At 41.3% G+C, this 26035-nt stretch overlaps 1 protein-coding gene across 1 annotated transcript in view; it reads right to left on the reverse strand.

Annotated features, from left to right (window-relative positions):
• The window catches only part of LOC130181247 (pro-neuregulin-3, membrane-bound isoform), a 335378-nt gene that overhangs the window by 22449 nt on the left and 286894 nt on the right, over positions 1-26035 (reverse strand). Inside the window, exons 4-5 of the mRNA XM_056395233.1 lie at positions 14068-14091; positions 4760-4862 (exon numbers count right to left, since the gene is read on the reverse strand). Coding sequence (XP_056251208.1) covers positions 4760-4862; positions 14068-14091 — 127 coding nt within the window. The remainder of the gene's footprint in view (positions 1-4759; positions 4863-14067; positions 14092-26035) is intronic.

Raw genomic sequence — 26035 nt, forward strand, 5'->3', positions numbered from 1 at the left:
TAAGACCGGAGCTGTGTTGGAACAGGTCCGGTCCGCAGTGGCTCAACCTCAAATCCTACAGAACTTAAAGGATCTGGTGTTGGGCGCCCCGGAAGCTCACAAAGTACTAAGGCTGAGTCGTCACCACAGCGGCCCTGGTTTGAGTCCCGCTCAGGCCCTCTGCTGCATGTCATTCCCTCCCCCCCTAAATAAAGCAGAAATTGCTTAAACAAAAAAAAGGATCTGGTGCTAACGTCTTAGTGCCAGATACCACAGGGCATCTTCAGAGGTCTTTAGAGCTCTTTTAGCAGCATATTAGATTTTGTCATTATGTTTTGGCTCATCAGTGTAAAGTGCATGAAAGCCAGACGAAAACCAGGCCCAGACTATATAGGAAAGACATAAATACTGTATAGAGAGTAGAAGTCTTAATCTGGCGGTCTATCTGCTCTAGTCACAAACTTAGTGGCTTCTCTGCTTCTTCAGCTTTCGCCCCACTTCTTGAATCTACAGTGAGTCATGTCCTTGATGACATGTCAATCTCGCAGTCTCCTCTCGGACCACGGACTTAATATAGTGCGGCTGAGGAGAATTGCGTTCTCCCACTCTTCATGCCCAGGAGGACAGAGGAGAAGAAAGTGAGCTATTGACCAAAGGAGGTTTCTATCTATGCCTCTCCCTTCCTCCCTCAGCAGTGATAAAAAAGACTCCGAACAATCTAACCTCCAGTTTCTATGATGTACCTCGACTCCATTTATAATTTCTGTTAAGATGTTTTGAGTCGAGACTCTTCATTTCTCAAATGTGCTTTTATTTAAAAGGTTGACTCAGAATTATTTACTCCAAAGACACTGAAGGACTGAAGTCAATGACTGGCAAACTAATTAGTTTGACCCTAATCTTGCATGTCTCATGACAAGAGGTTGAGAGATAATCATGTTCGAGGAAGTGAAATAATTAGACCTTATGGAGAATAATGTTGTAATCTGATTTCCCCCCCACTCTCCTGAAAAGAGCTCTTCTGCTTTATTTTGCTCAGTACATTAGGTGCACGTAATTATTACAAATCAAGTTACCCTACCTTGTGCGTTTACACTGACTTGAATGAAAAGGCGCTATGAAGCTGCAGCGTCACGGCTTGATGCTACGCTCATTATCAGACACAGCCGGTGCAAGCCTTAGCAGTTCCTGTCTGGGAGACTCTGCTGAATCACGGCGATGTAATGAAGTGTTTACAAACAGCCTCACAGTCAGCTCCCATCCTCTCCACCTCCGTCGCACTTAAATTATACTTTCTTAGAGGAGGGCTGTGACATTTGGAACCCACCACTTTTAGAAAAGTGTTTACTTAATATGAAAGATCCATTATCTCGTCTAATACCTCGGCACAGTCTGGTTGTTTATTTGACGCTTTAGCATGCAAAACTGTATGTTTGCTCTCTGTGATAGGAGCATATGCTTTTGCTGCAAAAGAAAAATCTTAATGTTTGCCGAGAGATGCGTCATCTATCATCTTGCATCACCCACTGTTTGTACCACACAGAAAGCTTTGCTTCATTATCTAGAAACCGACTGTCCCAACTCATTCACTTCACGTAACAAAGACGTCAACCCGAGGGCCTAGCTTCACTCAAATAAGATCACACCTGTTTGAACGGTGTCCTGTGGCTGCAGCTCAGACTAAAAATGTGTAAAAAGAGACGTTCCTATTGGCAGAAAGCTCAATCTCACAGGTCGAGTTGCTCCAAAATTAGTCACCTACTCGTTTGATACCCCTGCTTAATTAGAGTTAATTACACTACTTATCATACTCATCACTAGGTCTTTCAATTAATTTTTTGGGGGGTATTTTATGCCTGTGTTTGATAGCGCAAGTAGAGAGATAGAGGAGGGAGAGATGCCACGGGGGGCGCCCCTTGTTAAGGTCTTACAAAAGGGTCTTTTCTTGTGATTAGAAATTAAGCAGCCCAGTATGCATGTAATTAGATCCACATTGCACCTTTCAGTTTACATCATCATGATCATTGGCAGCAGAGGAAGTAGTGTGTCCTTTATGTAGTGAGGCAGATCATGAGGATGTGCAGGTCGGGGCAGTGGATGGATGAGTGTGTTCACCTCCGATGACAGACCACCGCTTAACGCGTCAATGTTTTTATGAATCATAACCACCATGTTTCTCTGACCTTAAGTGTTTTAGTTGCCGACCTCTAACTATACCTCAACTATAATTTATTTGCAATTACCAAAATCTCACCTAAACTCTAACTTACATACAAGGTTATCGCAGAAAGGCTGAATTTAAAGGAGGGGTTTTACAGAACTGTTAAATAATTCTGTTTGGCAACAGTGCTGAAATTAAAATCACTCAATAGTCTGTTGATGTTCAGTGTGATGCTTTTGCTCCATATTATCAAAGTGATGGCTGCATGAACTGCATCCATTGTCTTCCACCGATCTGGGATCAGAACCTGCACGGACTAAGGAATCTGCAGCATGAATTTATGAATTTAAGGAAATCCGATCAGATCTGTCTCTTAACTAGAGTCTTTATATTTGATATTGGATGATCTTCTGAAGCGTTTGAAGCTGGGTGTTGCTCAGCCACGTCTGTCAGCTTCACTTGCTTGTGTAAAAGGTTTTTAGCCAGTCAAGACAAAGGCCCCAAAACTCTTTGAATGCCTTGCCTGTGTATTTAGGCTCATTGTCTTCAAGAGGGGCCCTATGTATAAAAACAGATATGAGTCATCAAACATGAATTTGAACACCCTTAAAAACAACTGAAGCTTTAAGTCAGCACTTTAATTATCAATTCACAGTGCGCCACACGTTGCCCTTTAAAGAGAAACAGCGACAGCGTGAACTGACAAATTGTTTGTGTGCCATTTAGCTACATTTTCATTTGGCTCCTTTTTTTTTTTCTCAGTGTGGGAAAAACCTTCGACTTCATCTTCATTCAGGTCACTGTGATGAACAGTCTGCATGAACACTTCCCTCCCGATCTGTATGCAGCTTCTCCATTGAACAAGCCAGTCCCCCCCCCCCGACTCAATTATGGATTCATTGAAAGCGCCTGTCCATCATGCCTTGATCCGATTATCTTGTTGTCAGGCTGCTCACTCACTCACATCATTATATTACAGAGGGAAGCCTATGGAATTACAGTGCCATCTATCACAGCCCACTGCACGGTCCATATACTCTGATTGACAGGCTGCCGTTACAAACCGGATGTTTGAGCCATCCTGTTGAGAATATAGGATCTCTGCAGGCAACCTATGCAAAGTTCTTACAGCCAGAGCTGGATGCAGACCATTCACACGCCTGTTAATGAGCACACACAGAATGCACTACAGCGATATGCAGATAGCGAGAGAGAAGGACAGAAAGGAGAGCGAGTGCAGGAGCCACATGAAGTGACCTTTTGGGATATAATGGCCTATGAATATGTGCGTGCACAAAATGAGATTTACAAATTGCTAGTCTGGGATTTCTTTTCAAGATGCTCGATGCCTCAACATGTTCCACCGGCCTTCGCTAAATTAAAAAAAAAAAAAAAAGTCTCCTTGGGCATTTTGTCTGCCCACGCCCAACTATCACTAAATACTGTAACATTTTGCTCACTTTAGGACCCCTGGCAGTTTTACTATAAATATTATCGTCAAAGAAAGTTTGAAAATCATTTGGGGGGGAAACTTTCCAGTTCAAATGGAAGCAAGGAAACGGACGGTTGGGATGAAATTACATGTCACTGCAGCTAATTTACCTGTCAATATATTCATGGGAAAATGTTGTATGTCACATCGGAGCATTGTTGGAAAAATGGAATCCATCTGACAGTTAGGTAAAACATCCAATTTTACAGTCCTTGAACTTTGTGTGTGTCTGTCTGTTATGCTGGTGTTGTGTTGAATTTTGTTTCCATACTGATTTGTGTTCCTCCTCACCTTGACCTGAAGCCGACCTCAGCCCTGACCCTAACCAGTGACCTCTGTGACGCGTGAGTCATAACCTCACCTGAACTCTAACCCCGCCCATGGAGCCATGGAGGGCAGCGCCGCAAACATTTTTCAAGCGTAAAACAGACTCTGACCTAAGACAGGAAAACTCTGAAACACGTTATTTTATTCATGCGGTGATATAATTGTATTGTGTAAAGACCCAATGTTATTTTATTTTATAACTTACACTTAGTTTAGAACTTATAGTCATTAGTATGACTTAGTAGCAGTAAATAAATCAAAAGGATAGTTTCTTGCAACCTGGGTTTTATTTTCAAAGTTTAATCCATCATTGTTATTGGTTATGATTGGTAATTGGGAACATGGTCACATAGGTCAAATCGTGTAGCAGTTACACCTGGTCAGACATTTAGAACCAATTTAGAAACCAATAGTTTAGCCAAATGATCTAATCTGGCTCAGAGCCTCCTCTCTTCTGATTGGCTCACTGACCTGTTGTTGCTACAGCTCCAGAGAGAAGCCTGAGAGAGGAGATGTAAAAACTACACTGAGATGGTTTTTGGTTCTTAAAACCACAAATATATCTTCTTATGGATCAACACTTCAAATAAAACACAGGAGAAGTGTAAAATATGGGACCTTTAAAACTGATGTGACTGACTGCTTTTCTTGCATATATTTCCATTAGTTAAGTTCCATTAATTAACTTGGTGAATTGCAGGTTGATTGAAACTGAAATTCTCCTTCAAATAATTCACAAGACTCACAGAAAAACTGGGATTTTGATGTATAGGTGTATTTTTGTGTGTTTATCGTCTCACTTGTTGCGGCAGTAGAGGGCCATGCACAGGGTTCCCAGGAGGCTGATCGCCATGGCGATGGACGTGATTGACAGCACCTGTCTCTTGTACACCTCTTTGCTCTCTGTGGGGGAAACAAAAACAGAGGAAGGAGCCACATTAATATTTGAACAACACCCTCTTGGGAAATAAAGTCATAGATCATGTACATGTCTGTCAGCATGTGTGTGTCAGAGACACGGAGGAAAGGGAAAGAGAGGGAGGATTAGGAAGATGTGGGTTTTAGCGCATCTGTGTGAGTGTGTATGTGTGCGCAAGTCTGCTGAGATCCCACAGTCAATATTCACAGAGACAGAGTTAATACTAAATTAATACTATACAGAGATCTCGCCATAACACAGAATTAAACATGGTTTTGAGATTTGTACTTACCCACTTTTAATTTCTAACATCGTTGTTTACAGCACCCAAACAGCCATTTTAAATAATCAAACAACCAGTTGCGGTGCAACAGCTCTCAGGGGTTTTTTCTCTAGTATCTGCCTTGCAGATTCTTTCCTCTATAAATGTAATTACTGTTGTGATAGATAAACCAAATAAAACTGAAATAAAATAACATCTGAAAACCCATTTACAATACACAAACAACTATTTACAATTCTCCAGCAACACCTGCTATTCTTCGTTACCACCACAGCCTTTCAGCTCATTTTATCAGCTCTACCACGTCGAGTAATGGTCCGCTAAACACTGACTGCCTTTGAAATAGATGCCACATGTAATGGAGCTTGAATACATGGAGACAAGAAGAGTTATGGCGCGGACGGACGTCATTAGTGGAGAAAAATGGAAGCTGTCTTGTTTGCTACAAGTAAATCATAGTTGCCTTCAGATGCATTAATAGGCGATCAATCATGTTTTATTTAGCAAGGCTCAGACCTTGGAAAAGCATGAAGATGACACAAGGTGTTGGGCTTTTACATTGAGGTGATTGAAACAAATTCTTATTGTGGATTGGTCTGAATAGCCACTTTAGTGGATAGAGGTGTTAACCACTGCTCAGAAAATCACTGCACAGCTCAGCCACAACAGCTACTCAGCTACAGACCAACGCAGGTATTGCTCAAGGGCATCCTGACAGCAGTCGATGAGGGACAGTGTTACTAATTCACCAACACATCAAGATTTTCAGGCCTACTGGGGGAATTCAAAGCAGGGCTCTCTTAGCACGAGCTTACTGCTGTAGCTGCATAGACTAATGATGCCCACACAGATATTGCATAACCGATCATGCATGCAGCATGTCATACATAATCCCTGAAACCGCAGATGTCACAGAGTCTATTGGTGTATTTGTTGGTGCATCTCTTTCTCTCTTCTTCGTCCCTACTTCTCTCCATCCGTCTATGTCTAAGTTATGTTTGGGGCCGGCGTTGTTTTGATGCCGTTAATCAGCCTGAGTCATCACATTGGCTCGTCAGCTATAAATATATCATTAGAGGGAGCTGGGGGTTGTCCTACGAGAGCACACACTTGAGGTCGGCTGCAGGGGAGGCAGAGAGACGGACAGACGGAGTGGTAGAGAAAGAGAGAGGGATGGGCAGATATAAAAAGATAAATAAATAAAAAAAGAGAGGATGAGGAGGAATGAGATAAGGAGGAGCAGCAGGGAGGCGGGATGTTGTAGGGATGCAGTGATCCCTCTTTTTCTCTCCTGTTGCAGATTCTGATACTCAACTTGATGGTACTGGCTGATGGTGACGACTGATACAGTGTTTTTGCATCTTCCTTGATTCATTTAACATCTTTATACTTCATTGAGAAACTGATCACTCCTTAAAGCAGAACCCCGGCGAGTTAATATTCCACTTTCATATTCACACACCAAATACAATTCATAAAAAGAAAATCCTAATTGTTAGTCATGGTCAAATTCCCGCAACCAATAGTATCTCTTCTTCCTGGTAAGTACCTGTGTCTTTAAAACCTCACGCCTCCAGTGTTGTAGTCTCCAAGCTCCGGCTGAGATAACCCAAACTAAGAATAATCTTAATTTAAGTTCCAGTAATTAGCTCTCCACAGCATCTCTCAGTCTTCAGCAGCACATAACATAGGTAGCGTGTTTTCTATCAACTATTTATCACCTGTAAGTGACAGGTGACTGAACTTGAATAGGCCACGAGTACTGAGCGACCTCACCCAGCCTTAAACATAATGTGTTAGATCACAAAATGCAAACAGGAGCCAATGGAAGCATCAGTAATTATAATGATGAATTCTCTTATTTCAATTAGCAGACTTGTATCAGTGGTGCTCTAACGTTAGGAGGAAGATGATGGAAAAAATATTTGAAGGAGAGGAGCGGAAAGTTTAGAAAGAAAGTTTTGATAGAAAGTGCGATGTTCATTTGTGCCACAAAAGAGAAAAAAAAAAACGATTTCACAGGAGTGTTATTGTGGTTGGCTGAGGTGGAAATGAAGCCACTTTGACACAGTGACAAAAGGTAATAGAAACAGATTCTTTTTAAATATAAGATGTTGTCGGGGGATTTAGATGAAGACAGGAACAAGAGCTGAGAGAAAAAGACATGAAAATGTTTCCCTGCCTGCGGTGCAGATGTGCACATACACTCACTGAGCACTTTATTAGGAACACCGTGCTGACACTGGGTAGGGCCTTTGCGATTCTGCTCCATGTCGACATGAACAGCATCACATCACCCCCTCCCCCCCCCCCCCCCCCCCCCCCAGTCCTCGTTTGGACACACCTACTGCATGCAAGGATACACTCACCCCACGTGAATAAATCATATGGCGAGAGAGAGAGAGAGAGAGCAAGCGAGAGAGAGAGAGAGGGAAAGCATGTTCATGTTACATCTGAGGGGACCGTGAGGTCACGTCTTCCATTTACTTCCACGTCTAACCTCCAGTTCTGCGCTGCACAGCTTCGCTGGTCGCTTATTTACAGCAACATTAGTGTAAAATATGAATCCTATCTTTCTGTAAAGGTGGTAACAGCAGCAGCAGCAGCAGTATAGAAGTGCTGCTGTGACCTTTTGTACTTGTGTAATCTTATACACTCAGAATGTGTTTACAGCAGCCATGTTTCCATACAGGTGAGTTGGGGCAGAAAGAGAAATCAATGTGATGGAATAAGTGATGAAATGCCCTTGAAGCAGCCTTATAAATAAAGACTAAAGCCTCTGGACTTTATTGCCTTTACTGTGCTATTTATGACTCATACTGCTTGACATAATACCCAAACACATAAAAAATATTACTCGCTTAAGTGCTGATACACCACATCTCTGAGTAGCTCTAGATCACTGATAAAAAGAAAAGTTCTGACAAGAGACCTCCAATCATCCAAACGTCAAACAACATTAAAGGTCTAGTCCAACAGAGTTTCAAAGTGGCATCTTGCAGATACTGTTGGTTTTTATTTGTTCTGTCTGCAAGAGAACGAACACCAGCCCCAATTTCTGTGAATGGAACTTTGAGTATCCAGGTTACTCAGTATAATAGGATGCGCACACAGATGCTCACACGCAGACATTAACAGGGGTGAGTTCAGTCTGCGGACGGGCTGCGGTGGCATTTTGACTGCTTGTCTCTCAGGTATGCTGACTCTGGGTCCCAGCACAGCTGTGTTGATCATTATCAGCTTTCTCTGCGGGAGAATGTGTGAATCTCAACCTTCAGCTTTAACATTTGGGCTCATATTCTGACATAATTGTTTTATAAATACATATGCATATATAAATATATCATACTGGGCCATACTCTGCAAAACCATTATTGTTCTATGTGCCAGGTTTGTCATTCAAGGATTTTTATCTAATGATTTAGACGTATGGGTGAGTCAGACTGCTGCATTATCAGGGTCTGCTGCAGATATTAAGTTAAGGTTTATTAAATTGTCTTGCATTTGTACAATTGAACAACAATTGTACAAACGCATTAAACAGTGGCGTCTACTTTCAGGACTGTGAGGTTGAATGTTTAGTGGCAGCAGGTTGGAATTGGCTCAAGATGAATTTGACTGAATGACAGTAAGGGACTAACAAGGTCAGTTTTCGCTGACTGCTTCGCAAACAAACTCTAACTAGCACGTAAGCCACGGATAGTTCGAAACTTAATTGCAGCTAAGCATATTTTCAAATCAATAATGTTTCAGGTTCTGTTCGGATTGGCAGCCTCCAGACGGATCAGATGTCATCAACCTGAGGCACAGCTCTCTGCTGCATGAAAATAAAATCCCCCCCAGAAAACCACTGAGTCAGATATCATGTTTTAAATACATCTCTCTTGCAACTTCAGATCTGCAGATGGGCTCATTGTGGCTTTTCATGTCTGATGTTCGTTTCCATGAGATGAAGGACTGATAATAAAGTCTAAGAGTCATCAATCATCCAGTAATTATTATGTTGAAGTATACCCATAAATGTAAAGGCAGCACATGATGCCATAATACAATAAGCTTTCATGACAGATTCTCATTAGTACCCTGCAGCTTTTGAGGCCACCCGGCAAAAGAAGAGACTGAAGTAAAATAAAAAAAATAACGATCCAGGGTTTTCTGTCTTCTGTCAGAATTTTTTTTAACTATATTTTATATCACATTATGCAGGTCTACTATGTGTAATTTGGTGTTATTTACTGAATCATATTAATCCAAAGTGTTCATGTTTGTCTTACACTCAATATTGATTTTTTTATCAAGCTTTCTTTTTTCCTCTATTGTACCATGTCCTGTCCCGAACTGCACGAACACTACAGTGAGTTTCAGATTAGCTTAAGTGTAAGGATAGCTGCATGGACCCCCCCCCCCCCCCCAAACAGACAGACTGTGCCACACCAAGGTTTGACCAGGCCCGTATGAACCAGTGTGGACTCTGGCACCACTACGAGCTATATGCTTTTTCTATAACACCTCCCTCTCTGCACCAGAAGGCAGCTAAGATCGACAGGAAGGGATGAATGTGAGGGATGACATAACAAGTGCGAGGAGCAGATCACAGGGACGGGATTCTCCAGCGGCTGCCTCGCCAGCCCTGAGCATTAGACTCTTCATGTGTGGAGCGCAGAGTGCTGAGGGAGGAGGAAAAAAACAAAAAAAAACAACCTTTATTTATGCAGGTCTGCTGTGCTGGAGTAAGCATGCTCTCTTGGCTGGTCACGGTCCTTTCCGCCATTACTCCGATGGCTTTATTCACTCATTTACATACTGAATTTATTTAGGTGACTGGAGCCATTGTTTTTGCTGGTAATTTTCTTTTTGCATATTCTCTCTTGCCTCATAGAAAAGATGTTATCCGCACCTTCATTTCCTTTTCAGACTATAATAACTGGTTATATGTTGGTATTAGCCCATCTCCCGTGTCCTACCTGCAGCTTGGTCACAGCGCTGCTGTTCGGTGGCGCCAGAAAGAGAGACCACATCGCCCCTGTGCTGGCTTGTCTTTACAGTTTGACCAAATCACACCTCAGACCTTTTAGCCTCTTGAATCTCCTCCAGGTTTCTGGTCATCTGAGGATAACTGAACTACAGCTGCTGGCTGCTCTGCAGGCGAGGAGGAAAAACCTTTGCTGTAATGGCCACTAAACTGTGAAACCACCTCTCTCTTACTATAATAACAGGACTGCCGTGATAATAGAAGCATCAAAGGCTATTATCTTTTCTTCTTCAGTTTTCGGACATGCAGAGTTGCCTTTTTGTCGCAGTTTGACTGTTGTTTGACTGTGCCATGATTGTTGCGCAGCACTGTGGTCAACCTGTGCTGTATTGTCTTTTATATTCTTTATAAATGAGGCACCTTGACTTTTTTTTTTTCCAAAAGGTGGGGACTGTTCTTGAGAGATGGTGGAGCTGTCGCAATATTCTTAAAAATCTCTTGTTCCGGCTCTGGCTTGCAAAGCTATCGTCATGGAAATCAAAGCCCAATGAAGGTCAGAGAATCTTTTTCATCAACAGCAACCCAGTGAAAAAGTTAATCACTCTGATTTTATCGCAAACTGTCAAAAAAAAAAAAAAAAAAACAGATGTTAAACTACCATATTCGTTATTCTACACCGTATGTTTCTGACAGTGATAACACCAATCCATCTGTAAGAACAAAGCTGCATCTGCAGGAATTCAAAGTGCTTTCATAGGAAATGTTAGAGAAATTCAAAATGGGAAAGGCCTTTTGATTGAAAGGAAGATCTCTGGGAAGACACCAGAGTGATTGCTGCCTCTAACTCTGTCTTCCCTCTCTCCTGTTATTCACCTCAGGCCTAATATCTTGCATTCACGATGCACGTCACTCCCTAAGTTGTCAAAGTTAAACTGAGTGAGATGAAAACTTTTTTTTCTTTCCCCTCGCACATTTAAAAGACAACTGAATCACATGACTATCACTGACTCCTACGACTACCACCAACATATACTGCATGTAAACAAACACAGGCACAGATGTGTCCACCAAGCTTCATTCAGCTCTGCCCTGGTTTCTCCAAACTGCCTCCTTTCTGCACCAAAAACACCTTAAACCCTCTGGACAGAAAGTGAAAATCAACACGACTTAAAATCCATTCGGCCCCAGAAATAGCCGCCTGTAACACTTTTGCTCCAACATTGATTTACAACCAGGTGTAACATCTTCCAGTCAGAGCTCAGTGATCTCTGATAGAAAGGAAATACTGATGCCCACATGACTGACTGACTGACTGACTGAATAGATACAGGGAACTTTTCTCCCCTTTTTTGCCAGGCAGTATAAAACATGTATAAAGAAGAAGTCAGGAAGTCAGAATCCAAGAACTCCTCAATATATTCTCTGTTTAATAAAACTTGGGCGGGTGATGTCCTGGGTGGAGAGAGCTCAACCTTCAGACACTTCTAATTTTAACCTCAGAAATTGACTCTGTTGGAGGGGGGTGGTTCCTCTATAATTATGCATAGGGCTATGGGTTGTCAGTGGAAATAACTACCATGGGATTAGACTGAGTATTTTGTTTGAAGCCAATATCAGAATGGTGTTTGCACACACAGTATGTCTGGGTATCTATTAGGAAAACCTGCAAGTCTTCTGCCATAAAGTCTACTTTAATGTTCAGTTTTTGTTGACACTGTCACAGAGTTGTTAATTAAATTACATATTTTTGCATTGAGGTCATAGTTATTGGTGGTGCTGTACTGTATCCAGAGTAACTAATATTCTGCTGCCAAAAAAAACAAGAACCAAGAAACACCTCTCAATATATGAAATCCTGTACAACACCAAATTTAACTGAGACCTCGATAATAAACATAATTGAACATATGCATTTCAGACAATGTCACCAAACTAACTTGGTGGTTACTAACCTCAGTCTTGATCTTGGCAGTTAACATTTATATTATCATCAGCAATGGCCAAAATTATTAAAATAAGTTTTTAATAAACCAGAATTATCCTTTAATTTAGTTTAGAAAAAAAGTCACATTTGCATTGGTCGATTGACATCAGCTGCTTCACCGTCAGTGGCTCATTTAGCTGATTGGCTACTGACCTCAACCTCCTCCTGAACTGTTCAGCTTGTGTTGTTGTTGATTTGACTAAGAGCTGATGTTCATATCTTTATTAAAAGAGGGATTATTTATCTCAGCAGAATCATTGCTGCAGCTTCGGTGGCTCCCTTGAAGAGAAGAGCTAAAGCTAACCTGCGTAACCATTTGTTATAAATGGTAATTTCACTGACGCAAGTGTCTCTGACGGAGATTATATCTGTGTGTGGATGACAAGGTTCCTCCCAGTAATGATATGACATCAGCTGCGATTAACAGAGATGGGAAGCCCCGACAATGCAACATGTTCAAACCCCACATTATTGAGCTTTATTTAAACCTAAATTACAGGCCTTCAGAGTGAAGGCTTGTGTTTTTTTCACAAGTAATCCCACACTGTACAGTATATATTTACTTAATTGTATTAATAACAACAATCTGTTATAGAAGAGTTTTAGTGGATCGGTGTCTGATTCTTCTACTTTCTTTCTTTTTTTTTTTCTCAGGAGAGTGTGGGAGGTGCTTATCCATCTGTGTCGTGCTTAACACAACGCCGGGAAAGACATTGGCAGGACTAGAGACATTAGCTAGGCAAAGGAAATGTGGCAGCCTGAACAATGTTGCAGAGGCATAAAAACCTCTCACTGAATATAAATGGGAAAACCTGCGAGATAGCTGCGTGGAAAAGATCATCTGTCACTGCCAAGTTTGTATAGTCTCAGCAAGTTTCCTGAAGAAAGCTTTTGTTCGTTTGACTGCAAATGCAGCAGTGGTCGGGCAGAAGAAGAAGCATGGCACTGCTTGTTCCTGTGAAATTTTACTTTGTGAATGTTGAAGCAGAAATGTCAAACGAGGTGGGGGGGGGGCATTTTCCTAGATGATCCATTGCTTTTCCAACCTGTCCATGTGGAAAGGGCCCAAATTACACCGAGAGAGTGAGGGGCACTGGTCGACAACAAGCTTCCATGTCGTTAACTAGTGCTCCTCAGCTGTGATACCTGACACGGCGCCTGCGAGCAGAGCCAAAAACAGGGGGAAAGAGGGGCTTGGCAACGGCGAGGAGGAACCGCTGGCATCCGCCCTGCACAGCCCTCGCAGGCATGTGCGCGGGAAAACGCACAAACATCCGACACACAATCATTGGAAGAATCTCATCCAACGCACATAAGGAGAAACTAAGGACTTCGGGAACACACTTTTGAACATGTGCCACGCAATGTGCACACATACACACACGCACTAATGAGGAGTGCGTTTGGAAACAGTGCCAACATCATAAAAACTCCCTCACTGTACCCTGTCTGCCTCTCTGTTCTCACTGTTTCCAAGGAGACTGCAGCACATTGGTATTCTGAGGGGACACTTCATAAGCAATTGTGAAAGAAAGAGAGGGAGAGCAAGGGAAAGAAAGAAAGAAAGAAAGAAGAAAGATAGATAGCACAGAAAGAAAAGAAATATAAATACATATGTGTAGAGAGAGTAGCGAGATAAAGACAACAGCTAATATTTAAAAGAAATAGAGTACAGCATGTGCAGTGAGAGAGATAGTTGTGAATATGTGAATGTATTCGTGTAGACGGCATTTACATTCACCACAGCTTTGTTGTTCCCGTTACAAATGATATAATGAAGCCATGTGATTAAGCATGTTCACGTTTGTCATTTGCCGGGTGTCATGAACGATGCATGCACTGTACGCAGGGCTAAGCAGTCACACAGCACGGCGCTGAAGCCAGCATGAAGCCCTGTGATGTTCACAGTCGTGACTCATACGGATGCAAGACGAGAAAAGCTTTCCTTACCCATAAACTCGATGCCCAAGTGATCTGTTGTTCCAGGCAGCGGGGGGGGGGGGAGAACAGAGAGAGGGAGGGAGAGAGAGAGAGAGATAAAATACAGTTATCATTAAGAACAGTGTGCGTTAGCATTGTGTCACAGCGTGTAGCAAGATCATCACTGACTTGTTGTTCTCTCATGTGAGCTGCTGTATCGCTGCTTTATCCGCTGTCACATGGAGTCAGAAGGTACGTCTCAGTGATGTCACCAGAAATGTCACACACGTAATGCCGTGTTTGTGAGGACCCTCCCTCGCCCTCTTACCTCGACACTAGACCTAACCTCAAAGGCCCTGAGCACACTGATGTCTCAATCAGCTCCTCACTGCGAATGAGCTGCTTCACATGAGAGAAGTCGACGTCTCCTGCTCCCACACACAAGAACGGGAAACATCTGAATCCAAATCTCATGACCGTTGTTAGTCACACCTGATCAAACCACACCCACCGCACATTAGCAGCGATTTTAATTGATAAACTCTCAAAAACATTATATATACAGTATATATATATCTATCTTTTTTTAAGCTTAAAAATGTGATGTTATAGAGAAATACACGTCGATACTTCAGTACTCCACTGATGTACCGCTGCATTTCTAGAAACACTGTTGAACTCAAACAGAGAGGTGTACGAGTACACACACAAACATAATCAGATAAAAAGCTGAGCAAACAACACACTGGCCTGTGTAACCCTGATGTCTGAGCGGCATAAATGTGAGAGCTTGTGTGCATTCTGCTGTGTAAAACATAGCAGGGATACAAGAGGTCATTTTGGTTCCATACATTTTTACACTAAAAACCGGAGTTACATTTTGTAGAAAGATTATCCAGCCAAGCAGATGATGTAGAGTGGTAGAAAATAGCTGCTTTTAACAGAAAACACCTAACACATGCAAAGCCGACTCTGCTATTGTAATGTATCGCAACGTAGTGAAATTTCATTAATGCAAAAAATAAGTTTAAGATTTTGCTCTGCTGTTTTATTTTGCACTGTTTCTGTTTACCATGGTTTATAAACCCTGTGGCAATTTGTGACTGTGTGCTTTACTGAATGCGTGACATTTTTCTTATTGTGTCATCATCAGCATCTTCTGCTGGTGGTTGAATTAAAGTTCAGCAGCGAGAGAGCTGTGATTTCAACACACACGATCACTGGATTACAGGAGCTTCCCGGGGCTGTACAGGACTAGAAATATCCCCCTCACTGTTAGAAAATAATCTGGAGGAAGTGCTGATGTCTGAGGTGTCACCGCTGGCTTTTACCGCACTGACAGTGACTTTATCTCCTGAGTGGCCCTGCCCTACATCTTAGAGTGGGTGAGCTGGTCTTTTTAATGCGAAAAGCTCCGTCCAATCTGCCCCCAATCTTATCGGGCAATGTTAGCACAGATGTAAGCGGATCATTTTTCACTTTACCAATGACCCAGAGACCTCTCTCCACTGCCTTCTTGATTTCTCAGTTTGATTTGGGGCAGGAGAAGATGAACAAGATAAATGATAGTTTCACATGAAAGCCTTCAGAAAAATCTACATTCTGGGTTTTGCCAAATATTTGCCAACCCCCTGACCATACGGTTTGTCCAGAAAACCTCGAAGAGAGTCCACACTGCTGTATATATATAACAATGTACAGGTACAGTGATTGGCTGATTTAAATGTAAACACATGGACTTACAAATCAAAACCACAGGAGCAGAATTTCGACAAAGACATTTAGACTGAAAATACCACAGAGGGATTAAGGAGGAATTTGTACCTATGTATATGAAAAGAAATGCCACAGCTATTTGAAATGTACATTAAACATCAGCCTCAACTCAACAGTGACAGTCACCAAAACAAAGCCCCAAAAGCTAACCCTCAATGAAAACAATTTCCCCCCATAAGATGCGATTGAAAGTCCGGGAAGAAGCTCACCTGGGTGAAAATAGTCATAAGGCAGCTATGTGGCAATTTACACCTGTACAGCCTGGGATATGGCTTCCTAAGCCCCTTATTTTTTGCGCCGTTGACAAACAGCAGACAGGACGCTGGCAATTGTTGCGATGAGCTGTTTAATAAGCGCCATACACTGGGTGGTGTTCTGAACGTCTGCTGCTGTCAGGTGTGGCAGATGAACGGGTCAAGCACATGACTTTTCCCAAGGAGACTGAGTGTGTCCAAAGTTTTAATTGTTTGGGTTAAAATAGACCATTTCACAACATTAACCTCATGCTGCCAGACCTTCTCCCATGTGACTCATTGAAATGGTCCAGGGCGTAAATAACCACATCAGCTATCCACCCCAGGTGCAAATAGCACTGTTACCTACAGACACCTGGGTGCTTGTCTCTGCCAAGCTATATACACCTGGGTGGAAATAGACAGCCACATTGGCTGTTAAACCTGGGTGCAAATAGCTTTAAAAAAAAAAGAAGAAGGTAACTGTCATCCATCTCCATTTTCCATTTGGTGGGCAGTTTTATTTAGAATGCATAATAACAGCATACGTATATATTTTTATAGCCTGGGTGACCTCATTGACATCCATAGAGACAAAAGAAAATGACAGTGTGATCTGTCCTTTGAAACTCTGCAGTTTTGCAGCCCTTTGGGTAGAGCTATAAGCACTTCCACTGCCAGGGTTAGAAACTCAATTTCCCATGGAGCTCAATGAGTAGAGCCTAGCACTAAAGCTGCCAAGGTTAGGGATTTCATTTTCTGTGTAGCTTGGTGGGTTGAGCATATATCAGCACCAGCACTGTCAGGATATTCAGCTCCCATTGGGGCCACCCATACTCAAGATGTATGCACTACTGCTACTGTAAACCACTTTAGGTTGAAGGGCCCACGAAGTGTCATACGTTAAATATGCTTTGTGGAAACTGATGGCCTTTGAGTCACTGGATGGTCAGTTGATAACACCGGAGATGCCACATCTGAATCCAAAACAGGCTGGGAAAAAAATGGGAGACACATCTTCTCCAGAAAGGATATTGTTTTCCCAACTGAAAAGGGAGCGGTACAAAATGAGGAAAGTAGATTTCTGACCCAGAAATGGTGTGGAGCAAAATAAAGTAAAGATGTTGAGGTGAAAGACAGGGATTAGCATTTGCCTCTGATAACCAGGGCTCAATTCCAGATTCGTCTTGGATTCAAAAGACATAATCCACAGAACTATTTTCCAAAATGCAGAGATATTAGTTAAAATCATCTAGAATCGAATGGTGCTGTCATAAAAAGCATCTTGATGAAGTAGCTGCAGTCAAGAGCGACAGTATATGTCGAGAATACACATAAGACTGACAAACAGACTGGACTAAGTTAAATTTTGCAAATCTTATTTTTTAAGATTATCATTACTGATGCATTAACATATAAACTGCATTTTAATGTTGTAGCTGGAGGAGTCGAAGCTAATTTTGTCTACTTCAATCAATCAATCAATCAATCAATCAATCAATCAATCAATCAATCAATCACTCATGTAAAAAATTCCATAACAGTATAAATCTGCTGTTTGTGGACACATAAATGGTCTGTAAAGCCCATTGAAAGGTCATTGCTAATCTTAATTTATAATCTACTTGGGAAATAAGACACACACCAGTAACTAACATGGAAAAAAGCAAACCAATGTAGCATTTTATATGAAAGTACATACTGCCCACTGTGTGTGTGTGTGTGTGTGTGTGTGTGTGTGTGTGTTTTGTGTGCCTGCAGCCTTAAGCGGAGGCAGGTGTGGGTGGCAGGGAGTCTGTGGGAGTGTCGCCCTACTTCCCCTCCCTGTGGACCCACACATGGTGATGAGGATAGGCTACATATCAATGTGAGTGTGTGTGTGTGTGTGTGTGCGCGTGTGTGTGTGTGTGTGTGTGTGTGTGTGTGTGTGTGTGTGTGTGCATGCGCGTGCCTGCCTACATCCACCTCTGGAGTGAGACAGATTAGCACTCATATGAGAATGCAACTGTATGCATCACATTCTGCCATGAATATGTGATCATGAAATTAGTGGTGATGACATAACACGATGCCTTAGACGACTTCACCGTAGCCCTCATGTCCTTTATGCTTTCATTTCGTTTAATTCAGGACTTGTCTAAGTTACATGGATACTCTAGTAAAATCCTGACAGACGATTTAGTTTCTTACCCTGAGGAAAGGACTATAAATACACCTATACACAAAAATGGATGTAATCAAAAAGTATCTTTTATTCCTGACTGAAACATGGATGTGGTAAGCAGGGGAAGGGGTGGGTGACTATGGCTGTCTATTCATCTCTTGTAAAGGCTGTGGCCATGGCTGCTTTATTATAAAAAAGAAAATTCAATTGTAACGATGTTGTATGAAAGCAGTGAAAGAGGCGACAGTGAAAGAAAGAAAGAGTTGACAGCCTATGAATAAAAAGAGAAACATCTAAACGAACCCTTTCAGGGTTATTAATCATCTTCTGATGAATTCAGACTGAAAGCACTAATGCCATCTGACTGAACCACAGTCACCTACACAATTGATTATGCAATTTTAATTGACAGATTGAGGCTGGTATCTGTGGGACTGCCTTGAACTCATTCACATCGTACCTATCAGTCGGTAAAACGTCAGCCTCCCTTGGTAATTGTATTCCTTCAGCATGATTGATTACATGTAGCTTAGTGCCCAACCTCATGATGCTGTTTGAGTTATTGTAGTGTCTTTGTTTGTGCCCAGCCAATATGGCAACAGTCCACCAATCTAAATGACCCCAATATAAGCCATGGGAATGTACCGGTGGCAGGTGTATCAGACCTTTGTTGTCATGGGAACAATAATAAGGTTTTTGCAGAAAAGATCGTGGTTTTTGATTAAAATAAGTACTCCATTAAGGTTAAAGGACCTTCATCGCCATGGTTACAAATGGTTAAGGTTGTGAAACGGAAAAAAAGAAACAATATCGATTATTGGTTTCGGTTCAGATTTCGGATTGTCCTCTGAAGGATGTGGCCCCTGCATTGGGACACAGCTTATACACTATGTCACCTGACTTCCTGCTTTGCTCCTGCCATAATAACTATGGTTGCTAGAGGAAACCTTGGGTTTATCCATTGCTGATCGGTTTCACCATTCTTATTCAACAGGTATCTAAGCTTCAGTTCGTTCTTTGTGTGCTGCACTTGATGCTTCTCCTATACAAATACTCCTGTGCTACCTTTGTTTAATAGTGTGTGTATTGTTTTGTTTGTGTTTTTGTGTCTACGCTGCAACACAAACAAACACACAAAATCTTCCATCTCTTTCACTTCCTTCTGTCAGATTAAAAATGAATTATTCCACAGATGGGCATGAGGGAGTGATTGCATCATGTTCACATCTCAGACTGACTGATAGCTTCGCTCTCCATGTGTGCAGAACAGAGAATAAGCTACATGCTTTTTCCAATTAGCGGTCGGCACACTTTAGAGAGCGGGAAATAAATTGATATTTTGACAGATGGCGGCACTGAAGGAGCGGAAAGGAAACTAAATGATGGCACTGTGTTGTCCACTACTCAGCCTTGGTGAAATTCAATATGGATAAGTCACACAATCATGTGATGCAACACAGAGAATCTGGGTTTCTCACTTTGGTTCCCTCTTGCTCTGTGTTACACAATATCTAGTTGTTTACTAGATATTGCAGGTGCACTGGAAGATCCTTTGGGACCATGGCTTGTTTCTGCACAGTGAAATAAATGAAAATGGAACAGCAAGCACTTTTTCATCATTATTAGAACATGTAATATCTGTATTTAGCAGTCACAATAGTCATTTTAATGGAATCTGACATTACCAATATGGTACTTTTTATGTCATAAAATAGCAAAACAACATATATGAAACATATTTATCTCATCCTACTGACAAAGCTGCAATAACTGCTGCCTGGAGGTGTGGACCCTGCAGATAATATACTTAAATCTACCCTCATGCTTTTATGAATATTATTTCCTAACATTTTCCAAAGGAAAAAAGAAAAACGATTTTGTGCAAATAGCTTGTGAAACACATGATAAGCAAAGTGCTTGTGAAACATACAATTTTGTCAAAAGCTAAGAAAATAATAGGAATCAGCCCATAAGAGGTTTAGTTGTTTCTCAAATTGCTCTCCTATGTTTTGTCAGGTCACACGTAAGGTGAGAGGAGCATCCTGTAACACGCTACAGCACTACTGGCTGTTTGTGTAGAACAGGAATATGTGTTTAAAAACCCCCAAACAAAATATTTGCTGAATGCCAGACTGTCATTGTTGAATTTGAATGCCATCTTTAACTGACCTGTTTCATCATTTCATCATTTGTTCTCTCTCTCCCCCTGTAGCTCGCTCTCTCTTCTTCTTCTTCTTTTTTTTTTTTTTGTTTTTGCCTGCAGCAGTTGCTATAGCAACACGGTATCTGTATCTTCTGACCTGACAGAGAAAGTCTTTCAGTCGAGCTGTCTGCTCTGCATCCATAAATCAGAGTGATCCAAACAAAAGGCCTAGAAAGGATGGTCTACTTATGGCTTACTCTCCCACTCAAAGTAAACACTACAGGAACGCTCAGGAACACCACTATCACTATCGTAACGCAGCGTGGTAGAAATTGCAGAGAGAGAGAGAGAGAAAAAAAAAAAGTTTTGACGGTTTCCACTTCCACTAACTAACTTTACGGTACAGCATATTTTCAGCCGTCTCGTCAACTTTGTTCTCAGCATGAGCGGGCAGCTGTTTTCAGCAAACAGATTCAGAAAGAGCCACAGTTAGCAACCTTACCAGTACTGAACAGCAGATGGAAAACATTAGCAACTAGCAGATGAAACGATGCTAAAAAGCCGGAGGTATTTATAAAAGGAGGAGCAAAAGAGAGAGTGAATATAACACTTAACATCACAGAAGCATAGCCTCAAATGAATAATAATGTATTTCCATGTTAACCAGATATGTGAATAAGCTTGCAACACCAAGTTTTCAAAGGAGCTATTTGTAAGTTTTGCTATTGCTACATAGCTAATGTTAGCATTAACAGGTGTTTACTTAGCAATCTAGAAGTAGCATTGCAAGTGCAGCATCAAACTTCAGAGCAATGCCAATGTTAAGTTCTATCACTTGTTTTCCTCAACTGAAGTTAGCATGCTAACCAGCTAGTCCCAGCCCGTCCGGACAATCCTGTCACACTGTAGTATCTAAGTAAACAGCTATTAATGCTAACGTTAGCTATGTAACACTAGCACAACTTACAAACAGCTCCTTGAAGGTAACGAGGGTTGAATGTTTGTTGTCTTACTGTGAAGTTCCTCCGCCTCCAGTGGAGATAAAAAACCATGCAGCTTAAATAAAACTGTGGCTACATTTGACAACTTTGTGAATGAAGTTTGGTTGAATATAAACAAAACAGATATAACTTTAAAAAAAAAAAAAAAGAAACATAAATTACATGGGGTTTTGTTTGTTGCTTCTGCAACTTGCAGAACAGAATGAATTAATTTATTTCAATTAAGCTCTTCTTGCTAATTGCTCTCTCAATATCCATCTATCCTCCTTTACTATGAAATGCCTCATTTTCATATTCTTTATCCTCCCCCCTCTCTCTCTCTCTCAGTCTAATGATTCTGCTCCTTCTTATGTGAAGCCTCACTTCATCATTGTATTAAGACAGAAATATACAGTCCAGGAAAATGGCAGCTTCACAGATCCAGTGTTAACCACACAATTTTTTTCACACCCTTTTTACCATCACACTCGCCCAAATGATCATCCACATGCTTCTCACACACACTTCACGTTCACAAAAATATAGAGAAACACAACTAAACTAAATGGATTTAAGCCATATGTTAGAACCCAAAGTAGAATAATCTTTGAGTAGTTTATTTTAAGCAAGCGCCTGAAAAAAACTCACATCTCAACCAGCTTTTCTTTCATACAGTAAAATTAAAACTTTAAGATAATGATTTTTCAATTTTTAATTTCACTCCATCCCTTGATAACAGTCTCAACTACCCACATCCTCACATTACGACCGTTCATTCAGGAGGAGGCGGGCGGGCGCAGTCCATTAGACATCTGCAAATGTGCACACACGCAGTAATTCACCAATATTCAGTCTTTTGTGTTTAGCTGAAGAAAGTACAGTCCTCACCTCCATTTGACAGTAACCTCCCTCACATTATGTCGCGCTCGCCGCACATCATTTAAAGCAAAGTGACACAAAATGAGACAGAGAGGTCCAACCACGTGAGACCACTTTTTGACTGACTTACTTTTGTTTGGAGTTGAAATTTTCACTCTCAAAATTAATTGACAGATTCTTTTTGGTGCCGCTCAAGGACACATTTTACATTGGTGATGTTTTTTTTTTTTTTTCTTTTTCTTTTGGGAGCCTTGAAGTTAAACAGCTCTGATGTGTATTCATAAAGCTGAATGTTCATGAAAGCCAGAGGAAAAAAATATGTACAAGCAGAGAACAAAATTTAAATGTCAGATGAAGGCACTTAATGCAAAGTTTTATCATTTGGATTGAAATGGGATTCAGTATCATTTAGAGTTGGAGTAATTGGTTCAATCTGTTTATCATCTGCGCTGTTCAACAGGGGGGCAAATAAAGTAATAAATAGTCAGTAACAACCTCTGAGTCACCGTGGGAACGCCTACAAGGAGCTGTCAATCATCATCTCCCTCTCTGGCCCTTAGGCTACAACCTACACACACACACACACACACACACACACACACACCACACACACACACACACACACACACACACACACACACACACACACACACACACACACACACACACACACACACACACATATTACTGAGGGCTTCTTATTTACCTTTTGCATTCTTTACCAACTTGCTCCCTTTTTTATATTCTGTATCATCAGTATGTGATGTTCATTATGTTGCTTGAGTTATTTAGTGAACTGCTGCGATTTAACTTTTCCATGTAGGCTACCCACTTTTCCCTCAACATGCCTTTTCTACTTCTACTTTAGTTTGTGCTTCCCAACGATGTCTTCCCAGAATAGCTTTGAAAAAAAAAAAATATCCCTAAAACAGGTGCAAGCTTGTTGCATTCAGCTGCAGGTGAAAAGTGTAGGTGGTAGGTGTGACGGCTCCAGTTATAGCAGTAGAGCGGTAAAAGCGAGAAAGTTTTTTTTTGGTTTTTTTTAAACTTTAAAAAGAGCATGAGTGGGGTCTGTTAAAGAGTCTGTGAAGTAGCATAATGTGGATGCATTGCATTCTGGTCTACGGAGAATTTGATCTGTCTGCCTCTTCGATGAAGATTTCATCCTGTACGACTGTTGAAAGGAATTAAGCATCTTTTTTACTCAACTCTGATTTAGGAACCATTATCTACCATTCAGTCTTTATACATGATTAACTGCAGTTCTTCTGCTGAACTCTATTCCAGCCTGGCGATCTGTCTGCAGAGGGCAGGGCATACGATGACCGACATTAATAAAGAGGCTAAATTTGGAGCTAAAATGCTCTTATTCTCTTTGGTTTCAAGTTCAAACTAATCATTTAAGAAATAAAAATAAAAGAAGCTTATCGCATGTTAAATCAGGAAGACTATCTCTATTCCGCCTCCATTCACAGTTCACCAAAGACTCTCACATCTCTCACTTACACGTGGCAATAAGACGTTTCATCACTGAGCAGGTTTTCAGCTTCGTCATAAAACAACTTCAGAAACAAAACTCAAAGGTGTCGAGATACCTTTAAGCTTCAAGTTTATGCTCCTTTATCAAAGGCCTTTGTGGGGAAATTCAAATTTTGCTCTTATTTAATCAGCTTCCAGGACGAAGAAAGATCTGTCAAAGAGATTCATTTTATTTACACGATATTTTATATCCTTTAGTCACCATGTAAATTGCAGCTTCCTAATTACTCTGTAATTCAGCGTCATTGCACATCACAAAATTTTTTTACATCACAGAAAAGTCAAATGAACTAATTTAACTTTTAAACTGTGAAAACTGAAATTACAAACTAATAACATTTATTTGAATAAACCAACTTTTCATATGTTTTCATTGAGTTTCGCTGATGTATCATGGTAACAAAACATCCCTGATAATGACTTCCACATTTAACTGTGTTTCATCCAGTCATTAGATTATGATTTGCATCCTTAAAAGTTATCAATAAGCCTGATTCAATGACAATTGCAGAAATGTAAGGATGAAATCCAGGCAGTGGGTCTGTGGATGAAGAAGTGCAAGGTCAGTCGGTGAATCACTGCATCTCTGGGGCTTTTTGGAAACCAAGAGGATGGCGAGAGACAGAGCGGAGGGTGACTCGTCGACAGGCTTGGCAAGGATGAATGAGTAAGAGAGGAGGAGGCAGGGAAAGAGGAAACTGTTCCCAAAAGCAATAAAATGAAGAGGGAGTCAGGAGTGAGGGGGATGAGAGAGATGGAGAGGGGCAGGACATATCAAAAGAGAGTTTGGGTAGTTGTGGTAAGTGATAAGGAGAGCTTTAGTAAACAGTGCCTGAAGGGTACGGAGGACTGACAAAGACATAAAAGAAAGAGGAGGAGAGAGTGGAAAGAGAGCTGGATGGAGACAGACAGAGGGCAACCCATGATTCAGCAGGGCAGGGCACATGTCATGTACTTAAGTCACATACAGTCGAGCCTGTCATTCCTCCTCTCTCATTCTGTCCATCCTCCCTGCGTTTCATTACCCAGAATAAAGCTGAAATGCCAGATAAATAACCAATTCCTCTTCTCTAAACTTGGACATTTTAAGGTAAGCTGATTCATCTTGCATGACAGGCAGCTCATGTGGAGAGTGGAAGGTCTAAAGAGTTTTTTTTTCTCCCCTCTATAAATTCCCATTTGAAAGTTTTATTTGCTCCTCGGTGTCCCCCTAAACTTTTGTGTCCTGACGAGATCTGGACTGAGCACGACTTAAAGTCTTAAATCAACACATTTCTTGGATTGACATGGCAAACTTTGTGTTAATTGCTCCTAGCAACTGGTATTGCAGTCAGTGTGCCAACTAAAAAAGGCATAGACAGGGTGGATACATCGGTGACTGCTGATTAGTTCAGGGAGAGCTTAACTCCCACTTCCAAACTGAAAATTAAGTAAGTTTGAGTAAATAATGAAGTAAAACTAAATGGCAGTTCAGTCTGATTAAATGGGTTCAGAGAAACATGGGAACCTCCTGGATAGTAATATAAAAATGAACGCTGCCATCAGCGCTGCAGCTCCTTGATCAGAAGTGTCTTATCAGAATTCTCCTTGGATTTGTGGTTGACCTCTTGCTTTAAATTTTTATGTGCTCAGACTTGAATTTTTTTAATACTTTTTGTCAAGGATCCAGGGATCTTCCTCACACAACAGCTCATTTTTTTATCCTGAGGGTTTCATGTGGCAAGTCACCCTATGTGTGTATATATATATACACATATATATACACACATATATATATATATAAAAATAGACTTTTAGTTCTGCAGCCCTGGAGGCCTGAACCGACTCCTCTTCCCTCTGCGGTGTATTATCTTATAATGCCATCATAATAAAATGTACATGTTTACATTGTGTGTTCTTCCTTGAGCTCGATCCTTGAACTTTTATCAGAGTAAAAGAATAAAAACAACTCAACAACCCTGAAAGTCAAATCACTCCTTTCATTGGTCGACGCATCCACGAAGATGGTGCAGGAAAGAGGGGCAAAGAAAAGGTAATCTGGGGACAGCTGGAGTTTATTTATACCACCAGCCATCAAGGACCAGTGCTCCTCTTCGTGCAGTGCAGTTTAATATGGCCATGTGACCCGAGCACTGATCCTTGATCAGTTCTCTTGTTCTTGGAGGTTTAATGACCAAAGGCCCTGGACTAGAGCCACATCTGGGTGGAGCAAAAAGTAAAGCAGCGTATCCTAATGCACCCAGACACCTCGACACCAAAGGGGTGGAAAGATATGTAGTGTGAG

This window comes from Seriola aureovittata, chromosome 14, assembly GCF_021018895.1.
Source record: "Seriola aureovittata isolate HTS-2021-v1 ecotype China chromosome 14, ASM2101889v1, whole genome shotgun sequence".
Lineage (NCBI taxonomy): Eukaryota > Metazoa > Chordata > Actinopteri > Carangiformes > Carangidae > Seriola > Seriola aureovittata.